General features: G+C 43.8%; 2 protein-coding genes across 2 annotated transcripts in view; one reads left to right on the top strand and one right to left on the bottom strand.

The window, feature by feature from the left end:
• The window catches only part of RBP4 (retinol binding protein 4), a gene marked incomplete at its 5' end in the record, with an annotated part of 10,844 nt that extends 4,379 nt beyond the window's left edge, over positions 1-6,465 (top strand). The window contains 2 exons of the mRNA XM_025210864.1: positions 3,252-3,464; positions 5,901-6,465. Coding sequence (XP_025066649.1) covers positions 3,252-3,464; positions 5,901-5,914 — 227 coding nt within the window. The remainder of the gene's footprint in view (positions 1-3,251; positions 3,465-5,900) is intronic.
• A 137-nt stretch (positions 6,466-6,602) lies between these two features.
• The window catches only part of FFAR4 (free fatty acid receptor 4), a gene marked incomplete at its 5' end in the record, with an annotated part of 9,593 nt that continues 3,848 nt past the window's right edge, over positions 6,603-12,347 (bottom strand). The window contains one exon of the mRNA XM_006029426.3: positions 6,603-7,347. Coding sequence (XP_006029488.1) covers positions 6,940-7,347 — 408 coding nt within the window. The remainder of the gene's footprint in view (positions 7,348-12,347) is intronic.

Raw genomic sequence — 12,347 nt, 5'->3', positions numbered from 1 at the left:
TCGCAGCAGGGGAAACATGGGGGGGATGATGTGGTGGGGGGGGGAGATGCACAGGAGAGACTGCATAGTGGGGGGGGATGAATTGGGGGAGCCACAGCGTGCAGCTTGGGGGGAGCACAGGTAAGACTGTGGAGCCTGGTCCTAACTCATCCTGTCTGCCATGCTGCTTACCTTTGCTCTGGCTCTGGTTTTAGAGGATCAGGTGGTCTGAGGGATGTGGCAGGGGGGCAAAATTTAGCAGGGTAGGCAAGGAGCAAGTGGCACTGGGGCACAGTGGGGGAAAAGGGAGAACAGAGAGGAAACACAAGGTGCAGGGTGGCTTTCCCCGTCATAGCTGTTTGGGGATGAATTTAAGACAACCCCAGGTTCTAAGCATGGAAAACTATAAAAAATGTACACATCTTCCACATCTAGAATCTATTTATGGGGGGGGGTTGCCTTGGATTTGGGTAACTATTGTATGGGTTGTGTAGCTGCAGCACTAATCAGTTCCATTCTGGATTTTACCTCAGTTGCAAACATGCTATTACCAGCCTTCCCGCCACCTAGTGTCAAGTCATTTAATAGTACCTACCACAGATAGCTACCTCCAGAGAGCTGGTTGTTTCTCTGCTAGAAACAGTGGTGTAATTTACACTAGCATGCATACTGATGTGAGATGCACTGGTCTAAATGTGTCGTGTCTGTGACTGACTTACGTAAAATACATACACAGTCCTGAGAGCAAGGGCTGGATGCTAAACGGCTGAGACCCACCTGAAATTCTAGTTGTGGAATAGGGAATATGGTTTCTATTTTTTTTCTTTTTGGACATAGTTAGCAAGGTCACTTATAATAAATACATGTGGTAACTGGATGATAACTTTCTTCCATGCTGAAGAAAAGCTGAAAATATTTCTGTGGTAGGAAAACAGAACTGTCCAGAAGCAATGTGACTAGGAGATCCTTGTGTAATATGGTGCATGATCACTGGGAGTGCATTCATTTCCTTCATTTTTTTTGTCTTTGACCTTTTAAAACTTTTTTTTGTTTAAGTGAGCATTGCTATAAATAGACAAAACAGCGACAAAATAAGAACCATTATACAAGATTATTTGCTATGAAGTACAAAGGAAGCTCTCAATTTTTTTTACTACAATTTCCTGTCTAACACCCTGAGTGATATTAATGCTTCACTAAATCAGCCTTATTTTCTTAGTTGTGAAATAATGATTTTTTTCCCCCTCTTTTGTACTCATATTGCCAAATTGACAGCTCACTCATGGGAAGCATTTTTTGGAGGAAAGGGATGTCCCTTTGTCCTGGATCAGTCAGCTTGCCACAGAATCTGACCTTTCAGCTTCTGTAGGCTTGTATTGTCTGAAAGACTGTTGATTTATTCTGTCTGATATGGGCAGTAATGCTGGCCTTTGAATTTCTCTTTTAGTACCGATGATGCTTGTTGCCTAAGTATGCTGTTGTCTAAGCCTGTCCCATTTCCAAAAGGTGGAAGTATGCTGGTGCTATTTATGTGGCATTTGGAATGATGCTAAGCACTGTCGACGTGTAGGGGGTGCACACGCACCCCTGAGCGTGGCGGTGCATCCTCTACAAAAAGGTGCCATGACACTGTTGGTGGCGCCTGTGGGCAGTCGCTGCTCACTACCCCCACGCCGCCACCAGTGATGGCATCTACGGATAGTCAGTGATTGCCACTGGCTGCGGTCGATGCTGCCAGCAGCATCTGCAGGTGGTCGCTGACTCCTGGTCAGTGCTTGCCACCCCCACTCCATCCCCGCCATCGCCATCAGTGCTGGTGGTGTCTGAGGGAGCTTCACGCTCCCGCTGCTGCCATGCCCCCCCAGCCACCAGGGGCACACGTCGTTCATGATGCTGAGGACCTCCATCAGTGTGTCTTTCCTGCACAGTAGACTACTTTTACTAAGCAATAAAGCATTACTGTCTACACATGTGCAGCAATCGGGCCAGTGTAGACTAATTTACAGCACTGTCAGATAATCCCATCAGACACGAGTACTATCCAACGGTGGAGCAAATAACTTCACTGTCTACACATGCCTTTAAAGTGAAGCAAGGATTAGTTTACTTTGGCTCAAATTGCACAGGAGTTTAGTTAGTTGCATTGGGCTCTTATAGATGTGCAGGGAGCCTGCTCCAGTGCACTGGAAATCCAGCACGATTAATTGAGTCTGCTGGCAGATGAAAATTGACACATTCCAGCAGCATTCCACATCGCATGTATCAACGTGCCTCTGCGTCCCTGCACTGACAAAATGGTGGTGGTGCGCTTTGAAATAAAACACGTTTGATGAGCTTTAGTTCAAAGCACCCCACAGCCACTTTTTTCAGTGCAGGGATACTGATGCATGTGATGGACGAGCGCTTTTAATTAGCACAGCTTGCTAATTAAAGCACCCGGCACTGTGTCCCAAGACGCATATAAAAATGCCCATTAATTGCATATGCAGACATGCTCCGTGAATCCTAATGTAGCTGGCAGGTTCAACTGAATGTCAGTCAATCAGGAATACTTTTTAGTGGGTCTCTATGATTCTAAGATGAGTCTTTGCCCTGAATGACAGCGTCACTCCTGTCTAACAAAAAGAGTCCATGAACAAATGCCTTTTCAGAGTGCACAGCTCCTTTGTCCAATTCACTCTTGCTTATTTATTTCCTCTCAATGACTAAATATGTCCCCAAACTTGTTTTTGTTAAAAGTCCATGTTCTGATCCCAAGATGAGGAGACACTGCAACTCCTCATTATTCAGGTGAGAATTGTGGGTGTTCTATGCCTTACAGCAGTGATTCTCTCCCAGGGTGCCATGGCACCCTGGGGTGCCTTGAGATCCTTTCAAGGGTGCTGCAGAGTGTCATGAAATGTTGCACTATTAGGTTTGCAAACATGATTCACAAGATAAACTCAGAGGTTTTAATAAGAGTCCACAAAGTTAAAAACGTGCTGACTTTCTGTGGTTTTTCTATAGCAGGAGAATTACTCTATTTTTCTGAAGTTAAAAAAAATGAATGAAAGTTAAGAGCTGGAATTTTCTGAGGAGTGCCTTGAATCGAAAAAAAGGTTGAGAACCACTGACTTCCAGGATTGTTCCCACTGTGAACTACTTTCTGTCATTAGTACTGAACTGTATGATATTCTAAAATCATTAATGCTGCAAGTGAAGATTTCCTTCTCTAAGTGCAATTTCCTTCTATCCCCATAACTTCTTTGCTCTTTCTCTGTATTGACTTCCAGATGATGACCACTGGATAGTGGACACAGATTATGACACTTATGCAATTCATTACTCCTGCCGGGAACTAAATGATGACGGCACCTGTGCTGATAGCTACTCGTTCGTGTTCTCCCGGGACATTAATGGATTATCCCCAGAGGCACAGAGAATTGTCAGGCAGAGGCAAGTTGAGCTCTGCTTGGACAGAAAATACAGACTTATTGTTCATAACGGTAAGTTTTTTCCTTCTTACAGGAATTTTATTTGGGGGGAGGAAATGACTGGTGCTAGGAAACTCCTCTGTTATATGGAGATTGTAGGAAGCACAACATTTAGAACCTGCAATATTATCTACTTTTCTTAGTAAAAACTCCAGGTCTTGAATATATTGATTTCTCCTTTCCTTTCATCCAGCTAAAGGAGAGCTGCGGGTACAGCTTCCATAGTAGCCCATCACATGAGTTGATACAATCCTGAGAAGAGAGTTGTGAAACCCCTAAATTAATATGGCAGGGAACAGTGATCACAACTGCTTTGAAGGAAAATTACCCCATTTACCTGAATACTAGATTACCCTGAATGTAAGATGTAATTAAATTCTACACATGGAAAATGTATAAATGTATTAGTTTTCCATGTATGGATTCTGATTATAATCATCTTAAATTCAAACCCTCCCCCCACTACTGCAGGTGTTGAAGGAGAGGTGATGAGGGGGGCAGTAATGGGGCTGCAGGTGGGGACAGACAGTGAGGCAGGCAGTGGGGGGGCATGAAGTGGAGCAGGCAGGGGGATAGTAATGAGGCAAGCAGTGGAGGGGTGGAGGGAAGGTGGTAGGGAACAAGCAGTGGGGCAGGCAATGAGAGGCAGGCAGTTTGGCCCCTGCTGCCTGTCCCCATACCTCACTTACCCCGCATTGTGTATGCTCTTGCCCTCAGCCTCAAGCTGTCTTGATTTCCCCCTTCCCATTCTCCCCCGCCCTGCTCAGGTCCCCGCCCCACCTTCCTTCATTCCTTCCCCTTACCTTTCTGCGTTGGCTGGAGCATGGAGCATGGCTCCAGCCCACCCTCATAGCAGTGGTACAGAGCCATGCTCCGAGCCAGGCTGCAGCAGGGATGGAGCCTGCCAGCAGGGAGAAAAAGTATGGAGGAGGGTGGCAGATCAGGGGAGAGAAGAAGTGGCATGGTGGGGAGGAGAATGGGGGCTTCAGGGGAGGAATGACCGGGTGTGCAAAGGTGGTTTGTGGGGAGGAGGCAGGCAGCAGCTGTGTCTTCAGCACCAGCTTCAGCCCCAATTCTGGGTTGGGGATGGAGCCACAGCAGCTGCCTGCCCCCTGCATCCTTGGGCTCAATTTTAAGGTGAGGGGCTTCTTCCACCTCCTGTTAAAAGGGGAAGAAAAAATGGTCTTCTAATGGAGTAAATCCAGTATGTGTCTCTAATCTACTTGAATTTCTCAAGTATGTCAGTGATACAGGAGAGAATGGAGAACTTTTAGATACTTTGACACTTTAAAAAGCCTTTGGGAATTTTCCTAGGAGGTCATTAAGGGAATTAAGACAATGTCTGCACAGTAAATTTATCGTGCATGGAAGCATCACTCTTAGGCCTGCTGTGCTGCTTCGGGTGTACTGCCTCTATCAGTAGCAGTGTAGCTACATCTGTTTGGTATTTTGGGGGTGCTAATTAGCAATATTGAGCAACTATTCCAGTTAGGTGCCCTCATGCTCATTATTTTTCCCTCCTCCCTTCACTGTTCTACTTTTTGTTTTCCTAATTTCTATCTATTTACAGTCTCACTGTCATCCTGTCACACTTTTAGCTTTTCTCATTCCTTGGAGTCTCAGAACAGCAGAGACTCCCTATGCCTGAAGAAGGGTGACTGTGCCCGAAAGGTTGCCAAGAACTCTTTTCCAACTGCTCAGTTGGTCTAATAAAAGATATCACGTCTACTCAAAGAACCTTGCCTGCCTTATGCTCATTAATGTCTGTCCAGAAGCACCATGTGGAAATAATGACACTGCTCTTGTGTGGAACAGCACAGCAGTCTAGATAGTGCCACTATTGAGCACAGTTAGTTTACACTGTAGAAATTTCAAATTAATAGGACATCTTACAGGTTAAATGGGCAAGGGTATTTCCAATGACAAGTTTTAAATTAAAAATAGTTTATATCTTGCTAAAGTAAATGTATCCTGGGAGAGCCTAAACCAAGAGCCAGCATGTTCTTTGCCACAGACTGAATTAAATGTGGTCCTAACTTAAGTTGAAATTCTTCTGGAATTGTGTGGCAGATCTACAGAACAGAATAACATTACTAATAATAAACAGGGACCTTCCTAAATTGCAGTGGAAATTCATGGGGCAGTGGCACCTTTAATATTGCTGTTTTCGCTGCACACCCCTCCTCTCCCCTGCCGAGTGGCAGTTAATGCTGTGAGCTTTGCCTCTCAGCAGCACATGGGGGTGTACAGCAAAAAGAGTGAGATTCAAGGTGGTGCTGCACTGCAGACTTCTGCCATGAATTAGGTAGGTCCCTAATAATAGACCGATATTATTAGTTATTATTGAAATTTGAAAAGAAATAAGTATATATCAGTACATGCGTGCATGCTTTTTAACTTCCTAGTGCTGCTCATGAAATATATTAACATAATTTTGTTTTGTTTCAGGATACTGCTCTTAAGGAGATCCTAAAGTATTGGGAGCAAAGTATGTAATAGCAGTATGGATAAAAAGTTTACCATCCAAGCGTTAAATCTTTTAAGCAGCTTTCCAATTTTGAATATATTTATCTGAGCTCTGCAGTTCACCTTGTCAATAAGCAGTGAAACCTTTTAATAAACTTGAATTACAGGGAGTACATATCATCTAGAGTGCAAATTTGTACATATGTGGATGATAGTTTTATTGGCAAAACATTATTATAGTACAACAGTTAAAATTAGGAATTTGAATGGTAGTGTATTGTGTTAATCTTTCAATTTTGTTATTGATTTTTTTTTTTTTTTTTTACTAAGAACCCTGTAGACAAATTAAAAAAAATCTGCTAGTTATTAAAATATATTAAATTTTCTTGAAATAACTTCTGCCTCCTTTATTGGACTGATGGGAAAGCATAATATTTAAAGAAAAAAAGATGTTTATTAATCACATCACAAAATAGCTTTAATTTATTAGATTTCTTTTGGACTGACACAGAAATACATATTTTGTAAAGAACCGATTGTTATAACTGTAAAAACAGTAAACATTTCTGTCTGCTGTAACTTTATTTATGGGATCTAGTAAAATAGTGCCTGAGTTTAAGTAACACCAAGGGTCACATTTCCAAACTTGGGATGTCAGCAAAGTCATGAACTCCAAAAATCCACATTTGAATATTAAGATTAGAATTTGCTGCAAAAAAACAGACTAGTCTACACAAACTTATGTTCAAGTATGCACAAGTTAGTTTGTGCACGAAAATTTATATGAACTTTTTCTTTTTGCTGTTTTAAGATACTACAAATCCATGTAACTCTAACTGGGGTGTAAAAACTTGCTTTCTATCTTTAGTAAAAAAATAAATAATAAAAATACTAGCTGAGGGTCTGCACTATAAATTGTTTTTGCTGTATTAAAGTCAATACAGTTTTCACTAGGTAAAAATCTGCCTTGCAGAGTACAATTCTGCTCTTACTTTTCAATCACTGTACCTCCATCAAATAATTATTTAGAAATAACAGACACGTTAGGTTGTCCGTGGTCATGTCTTCTTACTATCGTGTCCGTACCAGCTGCTGTCCTTTCTGAAGATGTTGCACAGCAGAAAAAAGCTTGGTACCATTCATGTCTGAAATGGGTAACATTGTATAAAATTGGGTTGACAGCAGAATTGGCAAAAGTGAAGGCCATTATCCAGAAAAAAAATGTTGGCAAAATGTTCAAATCCTGCTTGAAATTCTGAACTAAAATTAAGAGAATAGTGATGATTATTGGGCTCCACATGATGAAGAAAGAGATCATCAACACAAACAGAGTTCGAAATAGTTTGTAATCTTGTTGAGAAACTTGAATCTGATGATGTTCTGAGTAGGCTAAACCAGCATTTAATCTTCTTCTTGATGCTTTTGTAATCTGCATTGAGAAAACAAAATTATTTTAATTGAAACAATAGGTTTTAAAAGCTGCTGAAGTAAATGTTGGCATATCATATCCCTACCCCAAGAAACGATCATTAAAAAAAACATTACAGAGTTCCATCTTTATTGCCCCTCAATGATTCCATTTCAAATGTGTTCAATTTACAAGCATAAAGATATTGTCCTAAGTGCCAGCTGTGAAGCTCAACATCAATCTGGTAGTTAAGATTGGTTCTTCTTCCCCCACCCCCCATGTTTCATCACCAGCAATAAATACTTTGCAGGCCAAATTAAGGCCTTAATTATCCTTGAAATCCCATTACCTTCAAATTATGACTTGGGTTATGACATCTGTGTACACCCATCGATTTTTTTTTTTTATTTACACATGTGTAAATGGGAAACTAGCTAATGAGCCTGATGATGCACAAGAAGGTACAGAATCCAGTTAATTTGTGTAGCCATGTTGGCTCTGCGGAGTAAAAAAGTAGAAGCAGTTTCTTTTAATCAGAAAATATGACACACTAAGGTAACACATCTGCTGAGTGGGCAGAGCCATTTTTGCAGTTACTTTTCAGACCAGAGCTGCACTTCAGGATTCCAGGCTTAAATGAAAAATGTGGATCCAGCTGTTAATGCCTGAAGCATGTAGCTGTTTGAATCCAGAGTCCATGTTTATCCTATTGTAAAGGTTAGATGCTTTCAAAATGTGGTTCTCAGTTCAGATTCTATCACTTCTTACCAAGTCTTTCAGTTGAAGACTTGGGCCAAGCCCATCCCTATACACAGGGTTTTTTCAGTAGCTTGGTACATACATTAAGCTGCCTTGTCAGAATTATTCTCTTCATCATGTCCTTTGAACATACATTAACCAATGACTTCTCCATCACCAGTAGCAGGGCACTGGCAGTACCCTTTGTCTCTCCTGCTTTTTCACCAGTAGCATGTTGTAAGGTGTGGGTAATGTTTCTGTGCCTTATGGTTGTGTGCAAGGGTTGGAAATGGTGATTTTTTAGGGAATCCTTGGTTATAAAAAGTTGCCTGTAAATGCAGGCCATACTTCTGTCTTCCTTATAATTGCTTTAAATCACTGATGTGCACACACCCAAGGCTGACTGATGAAGCATTGCAGTATTAATTTGCTTTTGATCTGCTCCTCCACCAGCTGTGGAATGATTACAATCAGGTTATTTCAAAGGCCAGGCTGCTATTTCATATAAAACAATGTTTAGTCTGGAATAGATTTCCAATCAGTTTCTAATCCTGGGTGGCATCTGGTTTAAAAATGTTTTTTTTCTTAGAAGTTTATACAGCATGCATGTGTTAACTGTGAGGACCTGCATTTGTATTAGCAACTTATCTATTTTTTCACGCTAAGGATGAGAGAAGGCATATTCAGAAATGAAACCTATTGAAATGCTTTCCTAGAACCATCTTTTCCCAATATAAGGACACCAATAACTCCTGTTTAACTAGATAGCATACCAGTTACTCATACATGTAGAAACAGAGGCATCCTTGCTTATTAGGGGTGCACTGATAGAGATTTCGGGGGCCGATAATGATAGCCGATTTTTAAGGAGGCATATCAGCCAACACCGTCCGATTTCCAATACAGCTGCGTGCAGCTGGTAGGTCCGTTGTGGTGGAAGGGGAGGGAAGGGGTGTGGGGGGGCAAATCAACACCCCCCATGGTGGGGGAGGCAGGGGCAAGCGCTGCCCACCTGGGGTGTGGCGGGGCGCGGGATGGAGCCACGGCTCATCTGGGGGGTGGCTTCCGCCGCTGCTTGCACCCTGGAGGGCATAGGCAGGTGGGGATGTGTGCCCCTAGGTCTGCCTGGGGCAGGGCGGGTGGGCTGCAGTTGTGAGCTGGAGCTGGGGTTGCACCAGGCTCTTCTTGGTGGGGGCTACAGAGATAGCTGCAGCCACCCCAAATTTCGCTGTAGCCCAGCTCCCAGGGCCCCCACGTAGAGGGCAGTCAGCAGAGGGTGCCAAGTGCACGTACGCACATTCACATGCACATGGCCACAAGGCAGAAGAAAATCCAGGTTTATCTCCTTAAAATGAGAAAATTCAGGTTTTACCACATTTTTCAGTGATGAAAAGAAAACCTGGATCCCTGGTGCTGACAAATCCATAGTGCTTGGAATACTGAAAATGTTTTGGTCTGTTTGATGAACTAAAACTGGGCTCTGGCAGAAAGAAACATTTCCCATTGCAAAACAATGCTACGTCTCCTGTCTATCACTGTTTATAAGTGATCTCTTGTTTGAAACTATAACACCTGAATTGCTATCATGCTCTTTTGGGGGACAGTCTTTGAAATCCATCATCCATTATGCAGCATCCACACAGACATCTGTACTTCAAGTAGGAATGTGGGGCACAAGGAACCATGGATTGGTACAGCATAAAAGAAATGCAGCATTTTAAGTAGACCACAGCTTTGAAGATACAGACACAAAGTCAGCTGTTTTTTAGAGCTCCCAGGGCTGATGGAAAGGATGCCAAGGACTAAACCTTCATCAGAAGAAAGTATCCAGTCACAAGACCCAGTATCTCTTCTCAGACAAAAAAGGAGTGTTTACCCAAAAGGAAATGGGATTGTGAAGAAACCTAGAGAATGGCAAGAATAGAAGAAACCTTAGGGAAGGTAAGTGTAAGTGGAGCCTGCCCCCAGGAATAGCTGTGATGCCTTCTAGTTGCCACTCGGCCCTTGTCTCTCACTATCCCTTTAAGGATCCTCCCCTTCTGATTCCTGCCACACCTTGATATAATATGTACTTGTTAAAAAGGAGGTGACCCCAGGGATTCTGGAGCCAGGTCTTGTACTAATTAGCACATTCCACTACTCATCACCTTAAGGGCTTATTACATGGCCTCTTCCTCTCCCTTTATAGCCATGCCCAAGCCTCCCAGGTGTTACCCGTCTGTTCACTTTTGCCCCTTTTGGGCTGTGCTCAGCTCTTTTCAAGCCCAGAGCCGGAACGGGGCTCTGGGCCCCACCGGTGCTGACCCTGGGACATTGGTCCTGAGAGGGTGACCAGAGGGTGGGGCACCTGTCAAGGGGCAGGGCTACCCATGCAGCCCTCAACAGCTTGCCAAAACTGGGTAAGTAGCCCTCTGCCCGAAATAATTGCCTGCCCCTGTCTTAGATCAAATAGGAAGGCACCTAGTGACAACAGGTATCTTCAGATGTTGGCAGCTTGCAAGCAGAGTTGGGGTTTTTTGGATAACAGGTTGCGGACTTTAGATGCCTAAGTCCACTTAAGTTCTGTTTTAGGCACCTAAGTCTTCTTTGGATCAAGACCCTAGCACTTAAGACATGATTTTTAATGGGTTCTGAGTATTCTCAGTTGCTTTTAACTTCAATAGACACCTTGTAGTAGTGGGCCCTTAGAACCAGACTGGTTCTTCAACAGCAGGCCACACAGGGAAACTAGTTTGGGGTAGCTAACCTGCAGCATGTGTACCACAAGGTCTCAAGTAGCAGCAGCAGCCAAGCGCAACAAGTCGGGGGGCTGCTACTGCCACGGCGCAGCCCCAACAGGCGAGCTTGGAGCCAGCGCGGGGCTGGGTTACAAGCTGGTGCTGAGTGTGGGGGAAAAGCAGCCCCTCCCCCGCCCCATGGCCGGTGTCCTGTGCTGCAGCCACTCACAGCCTGTGTGGGACTACCTGTGCCTGCTCAGGACAGCCCCGCACAGGCTGAGAGCAGCTGCAGCAGGGAGCGCCAGCCATGGGACGGGCGAGGGGCTGCTTTTCCCCACACTCTGCACCAGCTCCTTCCCTGCCCTCCCCGCCATTTACCTGAGCTTCCCGCGCTGGGACAGCCACGTGGTCCCAGGCCAGAAGCCCCTAATGGGGCTTCCAGCTGCGGGGGCAGGGCCAGGCAGGCCCTGCTGTTGCAGGAGCTCGCTGAAGATTCTCCTGGGTCCTACTGCCCCTGGTTCCTGTCATTTTTGACAGGAACCAAGGACAGATACATTTTAATTTTCAAAAAACTTTTATGGGCCCCGCAGGACAGATAGAATGGCCTTGCAGGCTGGCTGATCCAGCCTGCGGGCCATATTTTGCCCACCCTAATCTAAGAGATCCCTAGGTATCTTCTGTTCTGGGATATGCATAGAACTGCCCCATATCTTCTGCTTCCTAGGAAAAGGCCATAACCACCAAGCTATAAGCTATTTTACATTGAACAGTCGCTGGATAATAAATAGAAATAATCTGAAATTCCTTTGGCTAAGGAGGGTGTTGAACTCAGATCTCCCATTTCCTGGACAAATACTTGAGAGTTTATTGTAATAAAAAGGAGCAGTGGCAGCACAAACACCTCTTCCTTTGCTTGTGGGTGTTTTTTGTTTGGTTTGGGTTTTTACAAAAAACAAACAAACAAAAAACCCCAAACAAACACAGTGAGCCCTCCTCCATCTGTTCAAAAAACAGACGTAGGAGATGGTTCTAGGCTCTCTACTGGATAATCTTCCTGCTCCAATTCACATGCTTACATTTCTGAGATTTCAGATATCTGTGCTCAGTGTTTCACACTGGCTAACATGATGTGGCCCAGTGCTTGGTGTTTTGGATCCAACTCTGAAATACTTTACTCTCCCTGTGCAGAAGCACCTAACACCAAAGTTCCAGAATTCACTCAGCAAAGGAGGGGAGAACAGATGACTAAAGAGGTTAGGTGACTTGGCAAATAAATTATAGGTTCTCAAGTCCTTTTTTTAATCTAGTCCCAGTTTTAAAGGTATTTAGGCATCTACCACTCATGCTAGGCTGGATACTGCCCAGCTTCTGGCTCCCAGACCCATTTTTAGCAGATAACTAGGGCTGTGCAAAGTTTCGACCGCTGTTTCAGCGGTGTTTCAAGCGTTTAGATGCTCAGAATCCTAAATCCGAAAATGTTCAAAATGAAACTAAACAAGTTGAAAGATGTTTTGAAGATGTTTCAGTGTTTCAAAGGTGTTTCACACCTGGGCTTGCAGGGAAAGA

Source organism: Alligator sinensis, unplaced genomic scaffold (genome assembly GCF_000455745.1).
Source record: "Alligator sinensis unplaced genomic scaffold, ASM45574v1 scaffold472_2, whole genome shotgun sequence".
NCBI lineage: Eukaryota > Metazoa > Chordata > Crocodylia > Alligatoridae > Alligator > Alligator sinensis.
This window is presented reverse-complemented; position numbering and strand designations above follow the sequence as displayed.